This window comes from Protopterus annectens, chromosome 5.part1, assembly GCF_019279795.1.
Source record: "Protopterus annectens isolate FY-2018-M chromosome 5.part1, PAN1.0, whole genome shotgun sequence".
NCBI lineage: Eukaryota > Metazoa > Chordata > Ceratodontiformes > Protopteridae > Protopterus > Protopterus annectens.
Genome location: NC_056736.1, coordinates 603,423,207 through 603,451,131, shown reverse-complemented (window position 1 = coordinate 603,451,131; position 27,925 = coordinate 603,423,207). Strand labels below are relative to the sequence as shown.

Below are 27,925 nucleotides of genomic sequence, written 5' to 3'. Positions count from 1 at the left end.
TGGGGAAGCGAATAGATCTATTTGTGGCATTCCCCATTTCTTTGTGATGGCCTTGAAGATGTCCGGGTGTAGCATCCATTCGTGAGCATCCGAGGTGGTTCTGCTTAAAATGTCTGCTAGGGTGTTCTCTTTTCCCGGTACAAATATTGCCTGTAACTGGATGTTGTAGCTGAGAGCTAGATTCCAAAGGTCCAAAGTCATTCTGCATAGGGGGTAAGAATGAGTGCCTCCCTGTTTGTTGATGTACCACATGACTGTGGTGTTGTCTGTCCTTATCAAATGGCCTTCTTTGAGGAATGGTCTGAATTTTAGGATTGCCAGTTTTACTGCCAGCATTTCTTTTTGGTTTATGTGCAGGTGCAGCTGGTCCTGAGTCCACAGTCCTTGTACGCATTTGTCCATCATGTGTGCCCCCCATCCTAGGTCTGAGGCATCCGTTGTGATGGTTTGGTTTGCTCGAAAGTTGTGGAAGGGTAAGCCTGGGTTTGACTGGCATGCCCAAGCCCACCATAGGAACTCCTGTTTTAAGCATGGGATTAGTGGTATTTCTGTTTCTAAGCTGTGCCTGTGTTGAGACCATAAATTCTTTAGGTACCACTGTAACTTTCTCATATGCAGTCTGGCATGTGGGACCAAGATTATGCATGATGCCATGAAGCCCAAGGCCTGCAGAACTTTTCTTGCTGTTAGTTTGTTCTGCTTTGTTAATGCCAAGAAGTAAAGAGGGAGTTCTTTTGTTTTTCTGCAGTTAGGAATGCCATCTGTTTTACTGTGTCCAATTCAGCCAAGAAAGTTCTTGTCTGGGATGGTGTCAGCCTTGACTTTTGTAAATTGACTGTGTATCCCAGGGCTTGAAGCAAGTAAATGACCCTTTGTAAATCTGTTGTCAGCTTGCTTTTGTTGTCCGCTTGTAACAGGCAGTCGTCCAGGTATGGATAAATTTGGATTCCCTGTACTCTGCAGTGAGCGATTACTGATGCCAGGCATTTTGTGAATACTCTGGGCGCAGTAGTTAAGCCAAAAGGCAATGCTGAGAAATGATAATGCTCTGATCCTGCAAGAAATCTGAGGTATCTTCTGCAATTTGGTCGAATGGGGACGTGCAGGTATGCCTCCTTGAGATCTAGAGTTACCAGCCAACACTCCTTGCCCAGCATGGGAAGAAGTTGCTGTAGGGTCAGCATTTTGAATTTTGGGACAATGATGTATGTGTTTAAGATGGACAGGTCGATAATAGGTCTCCAGTTTTTCTCTTTTCTTGGTACTAGGAAGAGTCTGGAGTAGAATCCTTTGCCCTGTTCTGTTATTGGTACCCTTTCCACAGCTCTCATCTTTATTAATTCCGCTATCTGATGCAGGGCTTCTATTTTTGATTTGGGGCAGGTTTGGCATTCCTCTTTTACTGGTAAAGTGTGGAAGTGGAACCGGTAGCCTTGGTCTATGGTTTGCAAAATCCACTTGTCTTTTGTAATATAGTGCCAATTTTTCGAGAATAAGGCTAACTTTCCGCCTAATGGTGCTGCTATTTGCTCCCTGGTAGGCGGAGTCAGAGCCAAGTCACTGTGATTGTCCTGTTGCAGTAGCAGTGGTTGTGTCTGTGCCTCGGTTATTGCCTTGCCACTGTCGTCCTCTGTAGGCACCTCCTCTGGTTTGATTTCTGCCCCTAGAGCGTCTGTTCCTGCCCCTTTGGGATCTTGTGGAGTCAGGAAAGGACCAATTTTTGGCAGGCCAGTTCCTGCTAAACCTTGGGGGCTGAACCTGTAGGAAATCTTTAACTGTTTGTACAGATTTTGCCTTCTCTTCCATTTTCTTCATTACCTGCTGGGCAGGTTCCACAAATAGACTGGCCTTATCCATAGGAGCATCCAATAGCTTAGCTTTAACATGATCCGGCAAGACCTGTTCTTTCAACCATGCATGCCTTCTTATAACTGTGCCAGTCATGGCTGATCTAAATGAAGCCTCCAGTGCATCATAGCCACATTTTAAAGAATGGTTACTAACCTGTTGGATGTTATTCACCATTTCTAATACATATTTCTTATCTAAAGATTCATCAGAGGACAGCTTTTAATTAACTGATCAAGCATAAACTCTTGGTATTGGATCATGTGAAACTGACAGTTTAAAGCTCTAGCTGAGAGAGTAGCAGAGGTGTAGACTTTTTTCCCCCATCTCTCTAAGGACCTGGATTCCCTTTCAGAGGAAATAGGGTTTTTTGCTGTGGTCGAGGCTACTGCCTTAGGCCCCTGGGATATAGTTTCGGGGTCTGCAAGTGGGGCCTTGTATAGGTGGTGATGAGTGTCTGGCACCCTGTAAAATCTATCTGGTTTGGCAGGGGCTGGAGGTAAAGAATCAGGTGCAGTGCAGACATCATTGAATGCATCGTCCACAACAGATAGGACAGGAGGTATAGCTAGGGGCCTATGTTGTGGTAAGTGCAGAAAAGTCCTAAGCCTTCTTCTTGAATCTGAGAAATCTTGTCCCTGCCATTGGAATTGTTCTCTCATGGCATGTAAGGTTTCCCCAAAGGAGAATTCCTCTGGTGGAGAGGCAGCTGGAATGGATTCTTCAGCATCTGAATCTTCATAATTGGAAAAAGGAGCCTCTGGCTGGTCTGTAATGTCTGAGTCATCCGCAGAATCATCAGAGGACACAGGTTCGGGGGGCTCTGCTCTAGGTCTCTTTTCTGGGGGCTGAGAGGCCCTGTCTGGATGAGATTGGGATCCCCTAATTAAGGATATTAAATCTTCTGCCAGAGTAAGCATTTGTGAACTAGAAGTGGGCCTGAGTGAGGGTGGTTTAACAGGCACTGATTTAGCTGATTTGGCTGCTTTAGCCCTGGCAAAGGCCTTAATAGACATGGCTGCAGGAGGCCTAGCAGCACCACGTGCTGGGGTAGAGATATCCAAGGGGATTGTGTCTGATAGATCAGTAGGAACCACAGTTGTAGGCAAAATTTCTGAGGCTAGTTCAGGTAAGGTAGCAGGAGCCTCAGTAGTAGTCATGGATTCGGCTGTAGATTGACCAGTTTTCTCGGTTTCGGCCGAAACCGAGACACTCGCAGCTTGCTTAACCGTGGTTTCGGCCGAAACCGCGGACCGCGAGTGTCGGTCTTTTTCTTTCGTTTTTAACAATTTGGGTAGTCTGAGGATCCGACGGCATAATGTACGCAAAATCTGAGCCGAAAAACTGTTCAGCAAACTCCGACCGACGCCTAAGCGTTCGTCGGTTGAAGGAAGCACAGGCCGAACAGGCTGCTACGTCGTGGTCTGGGCCTAAGCAAGGCAAACAGTAAGAGTGGAAATCTTTATGAGGTATTTGTTTCCCACAAGTTAAACAGTTATTGACTTTTTCTGACATCGGCTGAGGCAAGAAAGAGTCCCCAACGGGGTACTTAGCTTTTAGAAGTCTTGATAGTATTCGGTAGTAGTAATCTCTGGATCTGACCGACCGGCACTTGCGAACAGCTTCTGCTTGGCCACGCGGCAAGAAAGACTGAGGAAAATGGCGTCGGCTGATGCCTTTATACCCGAAGACCAGCAGAGATGACGTCGGGTGAAGTGCGACATCAGCCGAAGCCGGACCCAGACTTTGGAATCCGGCCGACCGAAGGGCTGCCTGACGACAGGACAACCCATTTGTTATGACTGCAGATGCATCCATGAAGGACATCACCCATAACAGGTCGGGCCCAAGACAATGGATAACTGGACCCAGGCTTGGTATGTTCCCAGGGACTGGTACAGAGAAAACCCAAGGCTGGATCTGCAATCAAAGGAACTTCATCATCATCCTGTCAACATCTTGTTCGGTTAGACTTCTAGAAGACTGGGTAGAAAAACAACAAAGGTGGTCTCAAATATCTCTGCTCCTGGAGTATGACATACTGTAGCCCTGGACCCAGCAGTTCTGGAGTGTAACGGGAAAGGGAAGACTAGGGGCGGACATGAGAAACCTTCAGCTCTAACTACTGAGGATTTTTCAAAACCGGTCCGGAAAGTAACATCTGGAACATTTTCTTGACTTTTCAGATTCATATTTATCCCTTTCTTTCATCTTCTCTTTCTGCTTTACTTGGGGTCTCCTATCCTGCTTGTTGGCTGAAGAAGAGCCAGCAGACAAAGCAGAAGCTACAATAATCGCAGTCCATTGTCTGTGGAGGGAGAAAGCCCTTGATGATGAGCATCTCCCGTACAGTCTGGAGTGCCTTGGCACTGAAAGAGGCACAAGCTTCACATTGTGTTCAAGTGGGCAACACAGAAACAACACACACAAAGTATGTGGATACTGGGGAGATAGTTTGTGTCCATAATGTGCACACTTTTTTAGACCACTGACTGATATTTTCCTTCAAAGATGATCCAAAAAAATTTCTAAAACAAAACACTGTAAAGGATCAATAACAGATTAAACTAGTAAATCTACATACTGTTCTAAATTGCCTACCAATAAATGACACTATTAACTAGAGAACAATACACTAATATCTATATATTTTACTATTTCTCTATATATCTATTGAGAAGTACAGACAGATTTATAGAAATACAGATGTATAGATATCTGATAGAGAAAACCCAAGCTATAAATCACTATAACCTAACAACTCTAACTATCCTATCAAAAATTCTACACCATCAGCAAACTACTAGCCAAAAAACACTAAACCTAAAGATAAAACTCATGGTAGATGGAGGTGTAGAGACCTAACTGAAAAGTCACACAAAGGATACTTCAGCAGAAGAGCCCTCGTAAGACACAACTGAAGTCTTCCGGCAGCAAACAAGATCTGCGGTACTAATGTGGAGCAGAGGGAAATATGGGTAGTGGAGGAGTCAGAGCCCTGGAAGAGATCAGCTTCAGTTGGTGCTGAGGTCAGATCTGAATACTCAGACAGCCCATGGTTGAACTGAACGCCAACAAACATTGGATCATGCATACCTATGAGCAAACATATGACTTAAATGAAGGAAAGAAAAGTGGACTAGTCAAATACCACATATTTTATGTTCATTCCTAATGCTTTACTGATCATATTGTACTAAAACAAAGAGATACTGGAAAAACAAATGTACATACCTTCCCAAAAAACACTGCCAGAGGGGTTTGTTTTGGGATGCTAACTCGGAATCCTTTGCTCCAAACATTTTTGCTAATAGTTTCACTACTTGAAGACGCTCATCATTATCATTGCTCTAGAAAACAAATACAAACATCAGAACTAAATCAAAGCAAAACTTCTGAAGCACATTTGGTGCACTCCTGTTAAATACAAGGTTAGTCAAAAGTTAAAAATAAACAAGTTGACTTACCAACATACATAGCAGTAATAAACTCATGGATAGACAGACAAAAGTGTATGCCTTTGTGTGTGTGTGTAGTGGCACAGGGTAGAAAAATCATGTGGTACTGTTCCTGCATCACAGCTGGATTCGCAGTCTCCAACTGGGATGCTTTATGTGGTGAAATAGAAAAGCTGTCGATGGTCTCTGAAAGGGACAGCTGCTGATCCGGACAATGCTGCACTGCTCCGCTACCTTGCCCCCAATTTCCACCTTTATACCAACTACTCACTCCACCTTTAAACATAACCAGCAAATCTGAGACATACCCTTCACAGAGCTCATTTTCTCTCCTATTCAACTGCACATTAACAGTCACGAACCCTAGCAACCAAAAACCCACAACTTCATTTATCCTCATATCCCACTACTTTCTTCTCAGATACCATAATTCTTTTTCTGGACTGCAGTCCAATCACAAATCTTGCTGAATAATATAATTAGTAAATGTAAACCTACCCTTTCAATTAGCGAAGTCTCATAAGTCACCTGTACCTCTCATACATCCACCCTTATTCATTACTCTTGCTCCTATACTCAAGTCTATTCAGCTCACTTGCATTCTATCATTACTCTCTACACAGGGTTGGGTGGGAGGCCTAATGGTTAAGGTGTTTGCCTTACAAACACAAGGTGCAGGGTTTGAGTCTCACAAGGGATAATTGGCTAGGCTTAAAATGACTCGCAAGGGCAGTTAGCTTAGTACTAATCTATGAACCTATGAACACTACATACATTCACAAATACCCAATACCCTCACCTCTGAGCAATATGACTACTCATAAGACAGCACCAAACATCTACAACTCCACGGTGTTCATCTGCCATGACACAAACACTCACAGAATGTACAATTACCAAATACAATATTAAAATATTAAAGAGTTAACCAATCCTTTTGCGTTCCCCATCTGGGCAAACCCTATGTGGAGATGTACACTCCAATCCAGAATCTTCCTACCATCCAACTACTAGCTCCCCAATCCGTGGTTCGTTAACATATCAGACTTGTACAATCAATAAAGATTAAAAACTTATTAATAGTGGTGCCTGAAAATCAACCATAAAATCAGAGAATCACAAGTTTGGATAAAACATCATTCTACAGCTACTGTAACAGACAATGAAACTTGGCAAAAGCTACGTACAAAAGATGAGTAAATCCCTCAAAGCTGCATCACTGTAGCAGATTTTACAGACAGAAAAGAAGCACACACTGGTATTCTATACCTAAACTCTAGAAATCTCACTCTACCCTAATCCCAAAAATTCAACAATGCCAAACCTCTCCTCTCTTTCCTAGTACTTAACTATGCATAACCATCATTTACATCCCTCCAGGGGAAAGCACATCTAAAACAGTGGATATATTACTCTGAGCATCCACTTCCACCCTCCTTGAGATGATAGTCAAAGAAAACTTGAATACTGGTTGGCAGTCCTTTACTAATGACACATCACCCACACAAATCCCTATGGATTTACTAAAACAAATTATCCTACAAAATTCAACAAACCCAATAACAAAGCCTCCATACGTAACTGGATACTCACTTCCAACCCAACTAAACTTGCCCCAGTGATTATATCCAATCTCTGATATTAGACTACCTTGCCAACAACCAAGACCTTATCTCTATAAACATATAACAGAATAAAATTTAATCCAGAAACATTCACCAATGCATTGCAAGCTTGCAAATGGTACATACTAAAAACACCTCCCATAGATGACACTACACAACATTTTACTAGAATCTTGGACATTCTTTATGAAACCACACCACTTTAAAGAAAGAATAAAAAACACATGCTGCCCCCCAAATGACAAATACTAAGAAAGTCTTACTAGACAAGAGACAAGGCTGGAAAACCTGCACTAAATGTAGAACACAGGACCATCTTTCACATTATAAACAGCTTTGTAACCAGGCCAAAACAAAATAACTTCACAAAACTACTTAACACCAATTTCCAAGTAACTCCTCTTAAAACAATCCCAACCTTTTCTGGGCATCAAACAGCTACTGACTCCCATCATCTGCCACTGTATTTCATAAGAACTACAGCTGCAATGACCAAAAATAACCTCACTATAAACCCTACCTTCCACTCTGAAAAAAATCAACACACCACCAAATTCTCCTTTCAGCCCATATCTACTACTGCCATAACATCTCCAAAAACTAAAGCCTGACAGCTGCCGATAATATAACTTCTGAATAGCTCTGAAATGCATCAAATGCCATCTGCTATCGAGTCCCTAAATTAATCAAAGGATCAATCCAAGAATGTTTCATTCCAACACTTTGAAAGAAATCATATGTCATCCCACTATGCAAAAGGTAGCAACTTCACACTAATGCAATTGGCCTAAGTTTGTAAATTGTCCTTACGATCACTACCAAATATACTAGAAAAATGGGAGAAAAAAAGAACTAGAAAAAATGTATTCACCAACAGATCCGACAATATTATCTTTATCACCATATTCTCAACCATAACCTAACAATGCTTATGGTCTTCACACAGCACTACCACGGTCTTCGTTACTGCTGTTATCATAAACCAAACTAGGAATGAAGGCAAGTTACTTGCATATCAAATTACTGTATTTTCATTCATAAAGCACCATCAGACTCCAATCTCCAGCGGCTCCTCAGCTCTGTCTGGTTGACACCAATCCATCAAAAAGCAAAACACATACTCACTCTTCCTACCAAACAAAACAAGAGTACTCCAGGGCTTAATACTGGGCCCTCTTCTAGTAAACATTTTCACCAATGGCCTTCACTCAGTATCAAATCAGGTAACCATAACTCAACACGCTGATGACAACTTTGATATGTACCACCCAAAGCATGTCTTTTCCTTCAGAGTGATATGTTCCTTCAGGAAATGTGGTTGCAATATGCCCTGTACCCAGTATGAGCCTGTCTATGCCCCCCACTCCTCATCTGAGGTGTCTGTGTGAACTTCTTGAAGACTGGGAGGTGGTGTGAAGACGAGGGTTGAGACTGACCAAATCCTCCCACTAAAGTAGTTCCTTTTTGAGACATGGAACGAGGGGAACCAGGGTGTCCAAGGGGTGGGAGTTTTGGGACCACACAGACTTTAGATACCACTGGGTTTTCCTCATGTGAAGTCCGTCTCAGGGAAGCAGAGGAATGGAGGCCATCACGAAACCCAAAGTTCTTAACATCTCCCTTGCTGTGTGGTACGTTGCAGAGGAGAGATCTAAGAAAAAGTCAGACAGACTGAACTTTCTCCTGAGGGGGGAAGGCACACATTTTCTCTCTCTCCAGTCTGCAACCCAAGAAAACTGGGTCCTGTCAATCACGTGGGATTTTCTGTACTTGATCTTGATACACAGACCAGACATGAGTTGGAGGAGAGTGAAGTCGAGATGCAGAAGGACTCCTGGAGAGAGTGCTTGGAACAGCTCATCCAGGTACAGAGAATTTTTAATTCCCTGAATGCAGCAAAATGCTGCCACTGGAGGTACACACAGTCAACGGGTACTGTGGAAAGACCAAAAGGAACAGCAGTAACTTGCAAGTGTGAGAAGACAGAGAAAAACCTAAGACATTTCCTGCAAGAATGACAAATATGAATACATAAATAGGCACCCTTCATATCTAGAGACACTAGAATGGTCAAGGGGAGAAAGGCAAGAGAGTGGGAAGGCAGCATTTTGAAACTATAGACACTTTCAAGAAAATGCTTGGAAGAGAAAGATATAGGGCAGGTCTCCAATATCCTTTTCTTGGCACAAAAATGATTCTGGAGTAGAATCCTTTTCCTATAAAGTCTTTTGGGACTTGTCCTACAGTACCATAATTCAGAAGATACTGCATAACTGTATGCATGTGGGGGGCTACTGACAGCTGGCTATGAGGAGAATGTAACATTGTTAGAGGAGGTATATTTTCCCAGGACATGGCAAAATCATTCTTGATGGACAGGATCTATTTGTCTGGGGCTATGGTTTTTCACCAGGCAGTCTTTTGGAAAGAAAAGTTATGGGGCGGAAGGCAAGGGAAGGGGTTCATAGGTTGGTACTAGGCTATCAGCCCTAGGGCCTATACAAGCTTAGCCATAACAATTCCCTGGCTATTTCTTCCCACATTATTTACTTTCCTAGACCCCTGTCTAGCAGGGCGACTGACGTGATCCCTGGGGTGAATTTGCTACGAAGGTAATCACAGATTTTTATTTCCAAAGGGAGGCCTCCCAGATGGAGGTTCCCTGTGAGGCTTTTCAGAGTACCTTTTCCTAGGGGATTTTTTCAGTTACTGCATAGCCTTTGGATCCCTTCTGAGAAAGGATGCAGATTCAGATGGGTAGTTCCCATGATATTCAGGAAATGAGGAAAGTGGCATCTCCTTGCAGTCATTCATAGTCTTATCTTGGAGAGTTCTGAACAGACTGGCAGTCTGAGGACCATAATAACAGGTCGCTGTCCAAGGGAAGGTACAAGAGTTTTGATTTGAAATCTTCAGGAATAAGCTGGGTATGAAGACACACATCTGCAAATAACAGACCCTGTAGCAAATGCACTAGAAGCATCCACAGCATCCTAACTGCACTTACTGCTATGTCTGGTTATTTGAGTGGTCTGGGAAAGTAGACTCGGCATTTGTTGTTTTGAATCTGCAGCTGGAGGGACAGCATAACTTTGTTCAAGCACTGAAGTACAGAAATCAAATATTTAGTCATTTGAGACTGGGAGTTAATTGTGCTAAAAGCAAGGATAGATGAGGTGTATACGTTCTTTACCCACCTATCCATAGCCCTACTATTTGTCTGTAGGCAGGGCATTATCATTGAGTAAGAGCTTAGAGATCTTACCTGAAAAAAGAGAAACTGCAGATGGGTCTGCCACAGGATTCCTGTAAAAATATTTTAGGCGATCAGGCACCCTGTAAAAACGGTCTGGTCTTTTAGGAGGTGGTGACAGAGTCAGGTACTGAAGAGGTGGAATGGAATGCCTGAAAAACAAGGACGACAGGGGAAGGGGCATTTCCCAAAGGCTGAAGTACCTATTTTGTATATCGGAGATCTGACAGGATTGCCATTCACAATGTTTTATCATATTCTGGAAAGTGTCTCCAAAGGAAACTTCCTCAAAAGGGAAATCCAGAGACAAAGAGGCTTCTTCATTTGTCCAGGAGAGTGCAACTGACAAAGTCTACAGAGTGATTAGAATCATGGTCCTCTTCTTCAGAAGAAAGAGATGCCAAAGCAGTTTTGGAGAAGTAGCCTGTGGTTAAGGAGACCAAAAGGAGGGGGATTTCAAAAGTCCTAACAGCTTTGAATAAGCCCAGAAAGAAATCTATCCATGCCTTTTCTCTAGCCGAAGAGGGAGACTCCACATTTTTTTTGGGGGGGGGGGGGTGACATCTGCCTAGATAAGACACAGAGGTTCGGAACCCTTCTTAACCTTTATTAATGTACCTGGACTCTCTTCCTTAATATTTGAGGGCCCTCAGAAATCATGACTGCAGTTTACTGGCGATATCCACAGTCTGCAGGGCCACAGAAGCATGCCGGCTCCGAATGGGTCCTGGTAACATGAGTTCTGAAACCTCAGCAGGGTACTGAGTCTGAAACATTGGACTGCATATCTGTTCTGGACGTCTTAAGCATCTTAAGTAGAAGAGACATCTGAGGATGTGGATTCTGCCATTTTGAACTGGGACAAGCGTTTAAGGAAGGTCTCAACCTAAGGGATTTGGGAATTAACAATTGAAAAATTGAGTGGGATTTGTGATAATGTTCCAGGCATAGACAGAGGAGGCATTTAGTCTGCAATCCTTGTCAGAATCAGTCTAACCATATCCCTCTGTTATCCCTCCTAGTTGGTTTCCTGGAAGGTCTAATGGGAAGGATGCCTTTAAGGAAAAGGTCAACCTCCTATCTGGAGGCCAAAGGGGGAGACAGAGGCAGACATGCAGAAATAGCTGAAATATGGACTTTAACAGAAGAAGCAGCCAACCTAGCATTCAAAACTTCACACAAGATAGAACCAAAGGAATGGCCACATTTAGTGGGTCCAGGTTACGAGAAAGATGCCAGATGGAAAACCTCTTCCATTTGGATAAGTAGGATTTCCTGGTACTGGGCTTCCTGGCCTCCTGCAGCACACTAAGCATGTCCTCAGCGAAATGGTGTCTTAAAAGAATCAAAAGTTTATCACCCACAGTGTGAATCACAGAGCTGACAACTGAGGGTGAATGAGTGATCCCTTGTCTTTTGTGAGGAGATCCACCCTGTGAGGAAATTTGCGATTACTTTCCTTGGCTAAATGAAGAAGAGGGAATCAATGTTGTGTTAGCCAAAAAGGAATCACCTGCAAAATTTCTGGTTTGTCCTGCTGAATCTTCAGCAGACCTTTCTGAATAAGAGGGAGAGGGGGGGGGGGCTTATAGGGCATCTACCTTCCATACCAGAGGACCTGGAACTCTGGCACAAAACTTTGAAAGTTGTCTGTTCCAAGGGGAGGCAAAAAATATCTATTTGAGGTGTACCCCACAGGTAGGGAATGTCCAGAGAGAGAGTCCAGACATCACTGTGAAGGATCCACTCGTGAGATTAAGTCATGGACCTGCTTCAAAGCGTCTGCCACAACATTTTGGTTGGAAGAGATTTACACTTCTGCAGAGGGGCTTAGCACCGAGTTGCCCATTCCCATGCCAAAACAGCTAGCCTGCATAGAAGGCACGATTTTATCACCCCCTGTTTGTTTACATACCATAGAAACATAGTGATGACTGTAAACAGTTTTAGAGGTCCTGGACAATGAACAGCATGAAAAGCCTGAAATGCCAGCAGAAGAGGCCTCATCTCTTATGTCTGTGTGTTCCTTCCTCTGCAGAGGAGACCTCAGGCCTTATACCTTCATTGATGCCAAGTCTGCCCCAACCCATGTCTGAGGCATCTGTGAACAACTCTTGAAGTGGTCGAGGAGGAGGATCTAAATGCATGCCTAGATTCTGAGAAATCTGCTGAACCCACCAAAGACGCTCCCTCTTTAGGCAAGGAAGTAGAGGGACAACAAAACTCCAGTGGGTGTGCATGCTGCTTCCAAACCAGTTTCAGGTACCGTTGAAACCTTCTCATGTGGAGTCGCTATAGCAAGAGGTAGCATGGGAATAGCTCAAGCTATGAAGCCTAGAAGCATGAGAAACTCTCTGGCTGTCAAAGACTGCAGAGGGAAAAGGTATTTGATAAATGACTACAGACAGAACTTTTTGAGGAAGAAGAGAGGCCAACATGAGATCTGTCCAAATCCTGCACCACAGGAAGACGTGGTCCTGTGAAAGGGCAAGCATGGACTTTTTTTAAACTGACCATGAATCTCAACATCTGCAGAGTAGTAGTAGTGAACAGGACACTGTGAATCAAGGTATCTGGGAGTAGAGCTTGAAACAACTCATCCTGATGGGGGAAGACCAGTATGCCTTGGTGTCTGCAGACAGCAATAACAGAGGCTAAACATTTTGTAAATATCCTTGGTACCATAGACAGATCAAAGGGCAAAGTACAGAACTGAAAATGTGAGGAAGCAACAGAAAAATGTAAAAATTTTCTGTAAAGGAGATGAATGGGAAAATGTAGGTAGACATCCTTGATATCCAGGGGGGGGGGGGGCAAAAAAGGCCTGTGGAAGAATAGGTTCATAGGTTGGTACTAGGCTATCGGCCTATATACAAACCTAGCCATAACAATTCCCTGGCTATTTCTTCCCACACTATTTACTTCCCTGGATCCCTCTCTAGCAGAGCGACTGACATGATCCCCGGGGTGAATTTCCTTTCTCCCATCCAATCGAAAAAAGGTTCCTTTTGAAGAGGGCCAAAAAGGCGCTCTGCTTGACATGTATGGGCAAGTCTATTCCAGAGTCTGGGGAGTCTCTCGGTCAGGAACCTATCCCTCCAGCATGTTTCGTTTATTCTAATGACAAGAACGTGTGGCTCTGAGGGATTGGGATTTCTTTAAGTGTAGCATGTCCAACAGCTCTGGGTTTGACATGACCTTGTATGTTAAGCAAAGATCGCCTCTGAGTAGATGATATGCCACAGAGTATAGCTGGAGTTTTTTTAAGACTGTCAGCATACGGCATCTGCTTTAGGCCTGTGATTCTTTTAGTGAGGTATTATTCCTGCCTTTCCAGTTGTTGCAGATGTCTTGAGAGGTACATACCAAACGGGGCATTGTATTCTATAATGGGTCTAATGAGGGATGAGTACAGTGGGACAATGACCTCATTTTATTCTGAATGAAAAGCCCTTACTGATGAGGTGTGCCACATAGGATTTCCTGACTGTTGTAGCGATGTGGTTATCAAAGGTGAGACCACTGTCTTCCTGTGTCCCTAAGTCTCTTATCACACTTTCGGTGTTTAGTGTACTGCCACCTATGTGGTAATTCATGTTTTTTTTTTCCCAAAGGGGATAACTACACATTTCTTGGCATTGAGCTTGAGCCCATGGCTCTGGTACCAAGCATCTGTTTCTGTAAGGCCCTTTTGTAGAGTATCCACATTATTTGGGGATTTAGTAATGGCTCCCAGTTTGCAGTCATCTGCGAACTTTGTTAGCCAGAGTCCCTTAGTGTTGGCCTGTACTTCACAGAAGTAGATGCCAAACAAGAGCGGTCCCAGGACTGAACACTGAGCCACAACATATTGGACCTGGTCATCACCAACATGGGCGACAGGTGTTCCGTACCGGAGGTCAACCCGTCACTCGTTAGATCAGACCATACACTAATCACCCTGGATGTCCACACCACCACCACCAACCAAGGAAACCACAGTGAAAAACTTTTCTAAAGCAAACTTCACCTTACTTAAGGCAAATGTGGTAAGTTTCACAGCCCCCACACTAAAGTATAACACTGCCCAAGATGCAGAATCCTTTACATTTGCGCTCTATGAGCACTACAAGGATGCATGGATCATGCCATCCCTAGCATTTCCAAAACTCACTCCCCTAAGAGAAGGAAACCAGTCTGGTGGACCCCTGCCATAAACAGGTTATACAACAGGAGGAGGAAACTAGTTCAGAAAAAAAGCAAATCCCAAGAAGGAAAGACATCCCTGATCAGTAACAGTAAGAAACTAAGGTCCCTCATAAAATCATCCAAGGCTAACTTCGAAAGAAAAATAGCCAAAGATTCAAAAGATAACCACAAAGCCTTCTTTAGAATATGTCAAGAATCAAAGTGGCAACTCGCAGATATGCTCTGAGCTAGTGCAAAATAGCACAAAATATACTGAACCTACTGATATTGCCAACATCCTGGCAGATAGATTCAGTGCAAACTTCACCTCCCTCTCAGCTTCAAAACAGCCCACAACAATACCGGAAAAGTGTAGTGTCCCGGTGAAAACAGCCCTTTCAAAAGCCAAAAACACAGCATCAATGGGGTCAGATGGTGTCCCAGGCTGCGTCTTGCACGAACTAACCACCCACCTAAACACGCTGTTCAACCTCAGCCTCTCCACAGGCTACGTGCCCACAAAATGGTGCACAGCAACGGTTATTCTGCTCCACAAAGAAGGGGCCACAACTGACCCTGGTAACTATTGCCACATAAGCCTGACTAGCCTGGTCTGCAAGGCTATGGAGCGCATCATCATGGAACTCATTAACAAAGACACTGGGAACCTCCAAACACTTGACCCGACCCAGTTCGACTTTAAGGGCAGATCATGCCTACTAAACCTGGATGACTTCTTCGAGACAGTCACCAAGGCCATAGACGACGGAAAGGTGGTTCACACAGCCTACCTTGATCTCGCCAAGGCATGAGACACCATTCCTCACTTGGGTAGAATAGAAAAACTCACCAGCCTCAACATAAACCCCTACGTCACAAGATGGGTTGCCAACTGGCTTACAGACAGAACTCACATGGTAAGAATAGCGGGTTCCAGGTCCGAGACTAAACCAGTCACAAGTGGTGTCCAGCAAGGCTCGGTTCTGGGACCCCTACTGTTCAGCATATATTTCTCAGAAGTACAGGCAAACACAGGAGGATTATGGCTAACCAAGTTTGCCGACGACTGCAAACTGGGAGCCATAACTGACTCTCCAGCTGACATGGACATCCTTCAAAAAGGCCTTACTGAGACAGACACCTAGAATCAAAGTCATGGCCTCAAGCTAAAAGCCATAAAATGCATAGTCATCCCGTTTGGGGAAAAACAAAACACCCATGAATTACCACATAGGCGGCAGCCCCCTTAATACAAAAGAGGTAATAAGAAATCTGGGGACCCAGGTAGATAGTAATCTCTCCTTTGACAATCATATTGTCAAAGTAGTTAGGAAATCCTTCTATGTGGCCCATCTAATTACTAAGGGGTTCACATCTAGAAATAGAGAGGTTACAGTACCCCTCTACTCGTCACTCATCAGACCCATCAGAGTACAATGCCCCATTTGGGATGTACCTCACAAGACACTTACAACAGCTGGAAAGACCAGAAAAGCACCTCACCAAGAGGATCACTGGCCTCAAACATATGTCCTATGCAGCCAGACTTAAAAAAACTCTGGCTGTACTCAGTGGCATATCGCTTACTCAGAGGTGATCTCTGCCTGACTTACAAAGCCATGTCCAACTCAGAATTGATGGACATGCTCCACCTAAAGAAATCCAAGCCACTGAAAGCCACGTGCTCTAGTGAGCCAAACCTCGCCACAACAATACATAGAACATGCTGGAGGGGACAGATTCCTGTCACAGAGACTCCCCATGCTTTGGAAAAAAATTCCTAACTACATTAGGCAGAGCCCCTCACTAACACTCTTCAAGAGAAACCTTGGCGAGTGGATGGGTAACAGAAAATACACCCCTGGGATCACTTCATTGGCTCTGCTTGACAGAGGCTCAATTAATTAATCAATGGGGCGGCGAAAGCCGACACACTCTGGCTAGGCTTAAAACTGCCCTCGGGCAGATAGCCTAGCACCTACCTAACCTATGAACCCAAGAGGAATGAGAAGAAAAGGAGATTTATAAAGTACAGTTGTGTACACTTACCATAAATGTAGATGTTCGAGTGTATTCACTGTTGCAGTCATCACATTTTAGTTAACTTGCAGTAACCCTCAGTCGGCATGATTAGCAAAGTCTTGGGTCCTGCGTCGGTTGCTGTCCCTTCTTCCGTAACATCAGGGGTATAAAACATGCAGCAGACGCCATTACATCACATTTTCATGCCCCAGATGTCAGGTGCCCCCCTAATGGGACGCAATTAAATCTATAAATAAACAAGGATATACCTCCAGCAAAAAAGAAATACACCAAAAAGCTTTTGAGCATAGTAAAGGTGAGTAGAGGTACAGCCAAAAGAAGTAAGGACGCTGGAGGGAGAGTAACCAGGAATGCAACAGTGAATACACTCTAACATCTGCATTTATGGTAAGTGTACACAACTGTACTATGTTCTTCGTGTTTCACTGTTGCAGTCATCACATTTAGGTAGATTCCCAAAGCTAAGGGATGGGAGGAGGAATTTAGATAGCATTAGGACCAGCTATAAGGCCCTGCAAGACTGCAGAGGCAAAGCCAGCTCTGGATTTAGAGAAAATTGGCAGATGGTAATGCTTGGTGAAAGTATGTACAGAACTCCAGGTAGCAGCCTCTAGGGTGACCCTGGTAGGGACGCCTCTGAGAAAGGCTGTACAGGCATATGCAGCCCTGGTTGAGTGGGGTCTGATCCCCTGTGGGATAGGTTTTCAATGCTGCTTGTAGCAGAAATTAATGCAATGGCCTATCCATTTGGAAATGGTTTGCTTTGAAACAGCCTTCCCTTCTGCCCCTGCAGCACATGACACCAGCAGTTCACATTTCCTTTGAGGTTTAGTACTGACCAAGGAGAATCTAAGTTGTCTGTGCACATCTAAGGAGTGCAGTATCCGTTCCCCTTTGTTCTGTGGATTAGGAAAGAAGGTTGGCAAATGAATGGATGCCACCTTGGGCATGAAGGAGGGACTGGTCCTGAGGGACACCCTGTCCCCATGAAACAGGCTGAAAGGCTCCACTGCCATAAGGGCCTGTAATTCAGATACCCTTCTTGCTGAAGTGATTGCTAAAAGGAAAGCTGTTTTCCAAGAAAGGAATTTTAAGTCTGCAGTAGCAGCTGGCTTGAAAGGAGGAAAAGTGAGTTTCTCCAATACAAAGTTAAGGTCACAGGCTGGAGTTGGAGCTCTCCTGGGTGATCATAAATTTTTGGCCCCTCTGAGGAACTGCTTGAGCAGTGGATGAAAGAGGAGGGTAGGGTTCTATGTTATAATGAGCTAAAATAGCTGAGGCATGAATTTTGATGGAGAAGAAAGACAGGATCTTGTGAAGCATCTCAGTTAAGATTTATAAAATCTGAGGTAAATTGGGCACTGCTGTGCTAATCCCTTGAGACTGATTCCAGGCACAGAATCTTTTCCATGTTTCAGCTTAAGATTTTCTAGTACTAGGCCTCCTTGCCTCTAAAATGATATCCATCACTGGTTTACTGAGGGATGATAAAGTAAAGATTAGGTAATTAGCCAGGCTGCTAGGTTCAGTGTGTGAAGCTGTGCGCGCAGAATTTGGTTCTCCTGCTGAGACAATAGGGTAGGAGTCTGAGGCAGGCACCATGGGGCCAAAAGTGACACACTACGCAAGAGGGGGTACCAGTGTTGGCGAAGCCAGTCTGGTGCAATCAAAATTGTCCTTGGTTTGTCTTGTTTGATCTTTAGTAGTACTTTGGAGAGCAGAGAAGGAAAGGGATAAACTGATAGGTTTTTCCAGCTGAAGGACAGAGCATCCACTTTCCAAGCCTGTTTGTGGGGAGTCCTTGTGAAAAATTTGTCCAACTGATAGTTCTGGGGGGAGGCAAACAGGTCTATATCTGAGCTCCCCCATTTGCTTGTCAACATGTTGAAAATCCTTAGTTCCAGTTTCCACTCGTGTGGGTCCATGAGATTTCTGCTTAGTTCATCTGCCAGTGTGTTTAGTTTTCCTGGCAGGAAGTGAGCTTGTAGATGCACTTGGTACCTCAGGGCTGTGTTCCAAAATGCCATGGCTAGTCTGCAGAGGGGGTAAGAATGTGTACCCCCCTGCTTGTTTATGTTGTCCATCTTTACATTAATTGTCCTGGAAGAATGTGGTTCTTGAAGGCTGTCAGAGCATTCTGTACAGCTAACATTTCTTTTTGATTGATATGCAGGTGCATTTGACTTTAATTCCATTTGCCCTGAATGCACGTCCCTGCCAGCTAAGTCCCCGATGCATAGTCTGATGCATCTGTTAGGGTTTGGGCCGCAGGGGGTAGTGTGAATGGTAGTCCCTTGTTTTGGCAGCAGGCCTCTGCCCACCAAAGGAACACTACGCGTAGGCAAGGTATGATAGGAATCATTGCTTCTAGATTCTGAGAATGTTGACACAATAGCCTTTTTAGATACCATTGTAATTTCCTCATATGCAGTCTTGAATATGGAATTAGAAGAATGCAGGAGGCCATGACCTCTAATGCTTGTAGTATTTGCCTTGCAGATAGCAGGGTTTTTGTGGTCACTTGTTTGAAGTAGGTTGTCAAATGAACTTGTTTCTCTGGCGTGAGGAAAGCCATCTGGGAAGTTGTATTCAAGCTTGCTCCCAGGAATATAATTTGTTGACAGGGTACCAGGTGTGATTTCTTTTCATTTATGGTGTACCCCAGACAAGTTAGCACCCTTTGTACAAAGGATGGAGGATTCAAAAGTATGTCCTGGCTTTCTGCCTGAAACAGACAATCGTCCAGGTATGGGTATATTTGAATATTGTTTTGCCTGCAAAATGCAATGACTGGAGTTAGGCACTTTGTGAATACCCTGGGCGCAGCAGATAAGCCAAAGGGCAGTGCAGAGAACTGATAGTGCGTGTAGCCTGGTTTGAAGTGTAGGTATCTTCTGCAAGATTCGCTGATTGGGATGTGCAGGTATGCTTCCTTTAAATCTAGTGTTGCCAACCATGCGACTTTGCCTAGCATAGGGAGAAACTGGTGAAGAGTCAGCATCTTGAATTTTGGAATCACCCAAAAGGTGTTTAGAGTAGACAGCTCCAGGATAGGATGCCACAAATTGTCCTTTCTGGGTACCAGGAAAAGTCTCGAGTAGAAACCTTGTCCCGTTTTCCTCTTCTGGTATAAACTGAATAGCCCCCATGCTTGAGAGAGAAAGAACTTGCTTTTGGGCCTCTGCCCACTGATTTAGGGGTAGATCTGGCCACCCGCTTAGTGTTGAAAACGTGTGGAAGTGAAATCTGTATCCCTGGGACACTATATTTAAAACCCATTTGCCATGGGTAATGAGTTTCCAGTTCTTGGCATGAAGAACAATCTTTCCCCCTAAAGGGGCAGTCAGTTGAGAAGTGCTTGGTAGTTTTAAAAAGAAGTCATTGAGAAAGTTTACCATAGGGGGTTTTATTACTCGCAGATTTGGAAGTGGAGACCCCCACTGCTTAGTCCTGTGCGTACACTGGGACTGAGGCCGGGGAGAACTCTGCTGGATCTGGGTCTGGACTGAGAAGGTATGGAAGAGGCAGGAAAGGACCAATACTTGGAAGGCCAATGCCTACTAAACCTTGGAGGTTGTACCTATAATAAATCTTTAACAGTTGGCAGAGATTTAGCTTTTTCCTCCATCTTTTTAAGAACTTATTCTGCCTTGTTGCCAAACAGGCGGTCCTGGTTTAATGGAGCATCCAGTAATTTCGCTTTAACATGATCTGGCAAGGATTGCTCCTTAAGCCAAGCATGCCTTCTAAGTACAGACCCAGTTACTGCAGCCGTGCAAGATGCCTCTAGTGAATCAAAACCACATAGCAAATAATGTTTTCCAACTTGTTAAGCTGAATGCAGTAAATCCTTATTTTCAGCAAAATCAGGAATCAACATCATTTTCTGTTTACGCAACCCAATAATATGCTGCTGATACTTTAGCATATGAAACTGGCAGTTTAAGGCCCTAATGGCCAAAGTTGCATAAGTGTATACTTTCTTAACCCATCTATCCAGCACCACGGAATCTATGAGAGGGGATAGGATTTTTGGCAGTATTAGCTTTCATGCCCTTGGGTCCTTGTGAAATGGTCTCAGGATCCCCAGTAGGATTTTTAAAAAGGAACTCGAGAGAGTCAGGGACCCTGTAATATCAATCAGGTTTTCTGGCAGCAGGAGGTAGAGAGTCAAGGGCCAAGCTAGATTCCGAAAAGGCATCATCAACAATGTCTAGTACAGGAGGAATGGCTAAAGTCCTGTACCGGGGTAGAATCCCTACGCCTCTTTTTAGAATCAGAGAAATCCTGACTTTACAAACGAAAATGCTCCCTGAGAGTATGCAAAGTTTCATGAAAAGAGAAATCCTCGGGGGGGGGGGGGGGGGCAGAGGGAATAGAGTCCCCAGCATCAGAATCCTCATAGGTAGATAAGGGTAAATCCTGGTCATCAGATGAAACAAGAAGTTATGTACTCACCATAGCATTCGACGTATGTAGTCCATCTCACCTCACATTCTTACCCGTGGGTTTGGAGCCAAATATCGGCTCCAACTCTGCCAAACTTTTCTAGCTCAAAGTCTTTCTATTGGCTGGGCTAAGATGGTATCCCATGCTGCATTGCTCTATATTCCCAGATCTAGTTTGCTGCAAACACCAACACTCATACTCCATGCATAACACCACCCAAGGAAAGGAAGAACAAACCAAGAATGAAGGGAGCTCTGAAAACCAGTCCTAACCTCCAGATCCACCAGGAAGGGGGAAGATGGAGGGGGTAAGTAAGAATGTGAGGCGAGATGGACTACATACATCGAACATTATGGTGAGTACATAACTTCTTTATGTTATGTAGTCCAATCTCGCCTACATTCTTACCGGTGGGACAGCGTCCCCAGCACCTAAATCCTGGGAGGCTCAGTGGAAAATACTCCTGAGCACTGTGGAACCAAAGGAAGACCTGCCCCTAGATACCACGTCCAACTTGTAATGACTAACAAAAGTGTGAAGAGATGCCCAAGTAGCCACAGCACAAATATCATCCATTCACAATCTGGCCTGATAGGCTGTAGATGCAGATACAGACAGAGTAGAGTGAGCCTTGACCAGGAACGGTAGATCTTTGCCCCCTGAAGGATAAATGAAAGAGATGCAACTGGATATCCACCTGGACAAAGTGATTTTGGAGACAGGAGACCCAATTCTGTTTTCCGAAAAGGAAACAAACTACTGATAAGATTTTCTGAGATCTTTGGTTCTGTGCAGATAAAAACGTAATTCTCTGTGTACATTCAGTTGATGAAATTTAAATTCTGCCTTGTTTGAGAAATGGGGAAAAAACACTGGCAACTCAATAGATTTATTAAGATTAGTGATAGATGCCACTTTGGGAAGAAAGGAATGGTTAGGTCTGAGAGAAACCCTGTCATTATGAAAAATAAAGTATGGGGGTTTTATAGAAAGAGCTTGAATCTCTGAAACGTGTCTGGCTGATGTGATGGCTACTAAAAAGACAGTCTTCCAGGTCAAGAATTTTAAATCACAAGTATCTGCAGGTTCAAAGGGTGGTGAAGTAAGAGCCTGTAGAACAAAGTTTAAATCCCAAGGCATGATAGGTTCAGAAACAAGAGGACGGAGTAAAAGAGTGCCCTTCAGGAAAGCCTTACAGAGTCTGTGAGCCATCAGATTAGGCTCATTAGCAACATGAAAGTTAGAAATTGCCACCAATTCGACTTTTATGGTGGCGGATGCTGAGCCCTGACAAAAAAGCATAGAAAAGAACTCCAAAACAGAAGCAATTGGAGCTGTGTAAGGGTCAATCCCTTGGGTAAGAGCCCAGATTGAAAATCTCTTCCATTTGCTGGAATAAATCTTCCTAGTGGAGGGCTTATGAGAGGAAGATAAAATATGAACTACCTCCAGTGAAAAATGATGAAGCCTAACTAATAAAGGAAGTGGAGTAGCCAGGCTGTCAACCGGAGGGTCCGCAGAGAGGGATGGAGCTACCCTGACGTGTGTCAGTAAATCTGGTTGTGGGTCCAGAATCCAAGGCGCATCCACGATGGAGGGATGGAGAAAAAGGAACCAAACCTGACGAGGCCAGTGTGGGGCAATCAGAATCATTCTGCTTCCCAAGAATTGCGCTTTCTGAATCACTTTTGACAGCAAGGGAACCGGAGGAAAAGCATATAGCAGACTGGAGGGCCAATTGTGGACTAGAGCGTCCCTGGGTGACTCCCCCTGAGGGGGGATCAACGTGAAGTAGCTGCTGCATTTGGCACTGAGAGGGCTGGCAAAAAGGTCGCAGCAAGGATGACCCCATCTGCGGAAGATCCGTTCCGCAACTAGACGGTTCAGGGACCACTCGTAAGGCATCAGAGTAGCTCTGGTTAGCCTGTCTGCGATCACGTTGGACTTCCGCGGAATGTGCATTGCCACCAGAAAACGTTGGGAAGACACTGCCCACTGCCACACACACACATGGCCTCTCTGCACAGGGGATATTGACTTGGTTCCTCCCTGCTTGTTCAGATACCACACCACTGACATACTGTCCGAGTGGATTGCAATAGCCCTGAGAGGGAAAAAGCTCTGAAGTGCCTGCAACGCAAGTAGCACAGCTCTCATCTCCAGGACGTTGATATGAAAATGTATCTTGTGCTCTCGCCACGTGCCTTGGACTGCCCTGCCTAGATAATGCCCCCCCCCCAATCTGGGAGGCATCCGTGGTCACCGTGGCAATCGGGGTAGGCGGAGCGAAGGGTTTCCCCGTGTCCAGATTGTTGGTGCAAAGCCACCAACTGAGATCCTGTTAGCACCTGTCCATGAGTAAAATAGGGTGAGAAAGTGGAAGCCTTTGGAGAGACCACTGAGCAAAGAGGAGCCATTGAAGGAGCCTCATATGTAATCTTGCTAAAGGGACTAACATAATTGTCGCAGCCATAGTCCCCAGGAGTTGGAGAACCCATCTTGCCTTTGCTCTTCTCAGAGGGAGCAGGGCGTGAACTTGTTCCTGTAAGGCTCCGATTCTTTCCTGTGGTAGAAATGCCCGAATTTGAATGGTGTCTAGTTCTGCACCTATAAAAATGACATGCTGTGAGGGCAACAAGGCAGATTTTTCCCAGTTCAATGTTATGCCCAACTGTTGACAGAGTGATGGTGGCGTCCCTGGTCTGAATTAGTAGACGCCTGGTAGTAGCAGTGAGGAGCCAGTCATCAAGATAAGGAAACACTTGAAATCCTTGACGTCTTAGGTGAGCCGTCACCACCACCATACATTTGGAGAACACTCTGGGGGCTGTGGTGAGACCAAAGGGCAGGGCTCGAAACTGAAAATGACTGGCTCCCAGCTGAAAGCATACGTGACCCCTGGATGCCCTGTCCATTTTGATATGGTAGTAAGCATCCTTGAGGTCGATGAAGCACATCCATACTTCTTTTCCTAACAATTGGAGAATTGACTGAATTGTGACCATACGGAACTTGAACTTTTGTACATGGTTGTTCAATTGGCTGAGATCCAATATGGGTTTCGGGTCCCCTCTTCTTTTCGGCACTAAAAAGAATCTTGAGTAAGTCCCTAATCCAATCTGGTCTGAGGGGACATACTGGATGGCTCCTTTTTCTAGCAGCTCTGAAGCCGCATAATCCCTTTGACAGGGTGGAACGTTCGGGATTTTCCTGACTGGAGGGGGATCTGACAAAAAGGGGATGACATAACCTCCTGAAATTATTCGTAAAACCCATTGGTCCTGGGTGATGTTTTGCCAGGCCTCCGGGTATAACGATATTCGACCCCCGACTGGCTCCGGAAACGCACAGTCGGGCCTCCCATCAGGAGCGACGGTAGGGAGAACCGCGAAAGGAATCGCGGTCTCCCGAGTTGTGGGGACCTCCTCTGCATCTAGGGCGGCGTCTTCCTGAATAACCTGCCACTCCTCTGCCTCTGGATGGGGGGCTCACCTTGTGCACCAGGAAAAAACCTCTGTGATTTTTTGAACCACATCTTTCCACCCCTCTGGGCCTTGGAATAAGGCCTAGAGGGAAGGGAAAAATGGACCCCTACAACAGATAGAGTTTTTCCCTCCTGCTCACACCTGGTGAGGGTGTCCTTCACCTTGGTTCCGAACAAAGAGGAACCATCAAAGGGGGCGTCGGAGAATGAAGACTTGAAGGCCTCCGCGAAATGACTAAGGTGCATCCAGGCCTGCCTCCTAAGGGCGACGCCTGAGCTTGCTGCCCTACTCGCTCCCTCGGCTACATATGAAATCAGCCTCATGAAGTAGTTAACGATGGAATTGAGGGTGGTCATCTGAGCGTTAACCATCTGGGCCACCGCCTCAAAAAAGTTACCCATGAGAGTATCTCCAAGCTCCTTGAGGAGATATCTCTGGAGCTGTGTAAAGTAAGATAAGTAGTTCAGCAACCGTAAGATAAAGGTCGCGGAAGAGAGGGTATGCTTCCCGTACCGGTCCATGGTCCTAGACTACTTGTTAAAAGGATGGACGGAGGAAGAAGTCACGGCTAATTCCTTCTGGGTGGCCGCTGCCACCACCACGGCATCCACAGGGACTCCCTTGGACAAAAATTCCTTACCTGGGGGAGCAGACAGAAATTTATTGGGTCTCCTGGGGACAGGTTCCACAGAATCAGGGTTCTCCCACACCCTCCGACAAATCAAATCCAGGAGCTAGAAGGGTGGGGACACCCAGGAGGCGGAGGGCTGAGCACCGAAGGCCTTCAGGAAGACAGACACCTCCCCGGAGGGGGCTTTGGATGGCCAGTCACCTTTTTGTTTCAATATCTCTAGGATGTCAGAGAAAGAAACATCCTCAGAGGATGACATGGGTGACCCCATCGATTCCTCGAGGTCAGTATCTGAGGTGAGAGACTCATCCTGGGAGTCTATGTGCTTCCTCTTGCACGTTTTCTTTCTAGGAGGCTCCTCAGGCAATCACTCTGAGGGGCCTTCAGAAACTTGGGGACCACTCGTGGAGGTACCCTGAGGCCTTGGGGCTCTGCTGTCTAAAGATAAGTGGTGATCAGAGACCCGCACCAGAGTGGTAGGGGACAGAATGACCGACCCACATGATGTTGCTGACAACCTGGCCAGCACACTCCGCATGGCCTCAAAGGCTGGCCCCCTAAAATCCGAAGAACGATCAGCCTCCGAGACCACAACAGGAGTCGGGGTTCCCCGAGCCAAAGCACCGAGAGGGAGACTAGGAACCAAAAGATGTCCCAAGGCCTCTCCCTTGGGCCCAAGTGAAGAATCCCGAATCCTGAATCCCGTGGACGGCGCAGACGGGGTCGGAGCTGATGTCGGCACCGATAAGCCAGGAGGGGCCATCGGAACTGACCTGGAAACATCATACGGAGCAGAGCACTCCGGCTCCGAAGGCTGGGATGTAGTCGGAGGAGGAAGAATCGAAGTAGGTTGCAGGATGGGCTCCGGAGTCGACTGGGCAGAACAGAGAACAATTCAGCCAAAACCGGTGACTGAAGGAGTCTCTGCACCACCCTATCGACATCCACATCCGATAGCGTCCTGGAGGATTTGGAGGACAGGGAGGGAGATCGAGATCTCCTCTCAGGTGATACTTGCCTAATACTAGGTGATCGGCTTCGAATAGGTTCCAATATAATTGGAGCCGACGCCAATTCCATCATCACCGACACGTCCTGTGGCCCTGAGGACAGTGGAGCCGAGGATGTCAAAGCTAATTTAATTACTTTGTCCGGTGGCTCCGAGGAGACTGAAGGAGCTGGAGACCTCTTTCGATTTAGTGGATCTAGGTTTAGAGCTGGAAGCAGATTCCAGACCCTCTTCGAACGGGGGTTTCAAAAGTCCCTTCAGAATTAACTTATTCTTTCTTTCCTGAAGTACCCTGGGACTAAATGCATGACAGAAGCTGCAAGACTCCTGCAGATGGATTGCTCCCAGACAATAAACACATACCGAATGTCCATCGGTAATGGACATTTTATAGCCACACTGAGCATTTCTTAAAGACAGAAGGCTTGTGCTCCTTCGAATCTTTAGACATCTTAAGAAATTACCACAATCACCAAGACAAAAGATCACAGGTACTGAACCGACTGGAGAAAAACCGTCACAAATTACACCACACTGAGCGTGGGAAAAAACTACCACTAACCAACTTTAACAAAACCAATCCTCAGATACAGACACACACAAAGGGGACTAAGACTAAAACCTCTAATTTAAACGGTTTTAGACCAGAAGTTAGAAAACAGGGAAGCAAGGGGACAGACTAGGTCCTCTAACTGAAACGGGCCTAGCCCGTTGGAACAGCTAGTGGGATACCACAAAAGCAATCACACACACCAAAAAATTTTCACAAGTAAGACCAAACTAGGAATAGCTATTAACTCATTACAGCCAAGTGACGTCTACAGGCGTTTCTTTAGTTACCTCCTACTGCTCCTCTAGGCGTCAAATATTGCCTGCTCATATTTATATTAATACATCCAAAACCACGCTACACACAAGCTAACAAAATATTTTATCTTGAAGCATATATGATAGCAAACACAATTGTGTTGCTATATGACCTCTGTCAATAAGTATTTGTTAGAACTGTAAGGTGATAACTTCATTTTTTAAAGGCTGAAGCCACACCCAATGGGAGTTAAAGGTACACACTCAACAGAGCACTACTGGAGGGAATGAATAGCTTTTGTTTGTAATAAATTCTCTCAAGAAAAAAAGATACTTAGCCACAGCCAAGAGCGAGACCACGTCCGAGCTAAATGAGCGGCAAACGAGATCTGGGGATATAGAGCAATGTAGCATGGGATACCAACTTAGCCCAGCCAATAGAAAGACTTCGAGCTAGAAAAGTTTGGCCGAGTCGGAGCAGATATTCGGCTCCGAACCCACGGATAAGAATGTAGGCGAGATTGGACTACATAACATCAAAAAATGCAGAATCCTGGTCAGAAGTATAATAAGCAAACTCAGTCCTAGGTCTCTTAGGGGAAAGGCTGGCTTCCCCTGATTATAAGAATGGCTGAAGACCTTATCACTTTAATTTGTTTTTTAGGCATAGAGGCCTGACCATGCAGTCTGAACGTCAGTTTTCTAGACATGGGTCGAGTTTTAGGCCTGGAAGAAGAAGATGGCATCGGTTGAACATGCAAGTCAGTAGGCCTGAATACAAGGTAAGACGCCGGTGCCTGCACAGCGGCTCTGGAGCATTCCAAGGTAGAGACATCTGCAGGTTCCAGAGTTGAAGCATCTCGCAGTATACCGGACTCCGAATGGGTCTCAGTAGAGGCCTGCAAATCTGAAGTAGCGGGTATAAGAGGCTGCGAAAGCGCCTCACTGAGTTCCGGCAAACTGGCGACTGGCTTGGGACAAGTGTCGTTGGCAGCTTTGGACATAGACTGCCTGTCTCTGTATTTATCTTTGCGTTTTTTCGGAATGTCGGCAGTCGGATGGCTTACCGAAGACATATCAGGATAATTGAAAAGAGCACCAAAATATTTAGAAGTGAAAACATACAGACAACTGATAGTTCGTGGTTTAA

At 45.1% G+C, this 27,925-nt stretch overlaps 1 protein-coding gene across 2 annotated transcripts in view; it reads right to left on the bottom strand.

The window, feature by feature from the left end:
• PDS5B (PDS5 cohesin associated factor B) overlaps nucleotides 1–27,925 on the bottom strand; it is a 3,703,643-nt gene that overhangs the window by 2,753,098 nt on the left and 922,620 nt on the right. For both annotated transcript variants that reach the window (XM_044073218.1, XM_044073219.1), the window contains exon 9: nucleotides 5,083–5,198. In XM_044073218.1, the coding sequence (XP_043929153.1) occupies nucleotides 5,083–5,198 (116 nt within the window). The remainder of the gene's footprint in view (nucleotides 1–5,082; nucleotides 5,199–27,925) is intronic.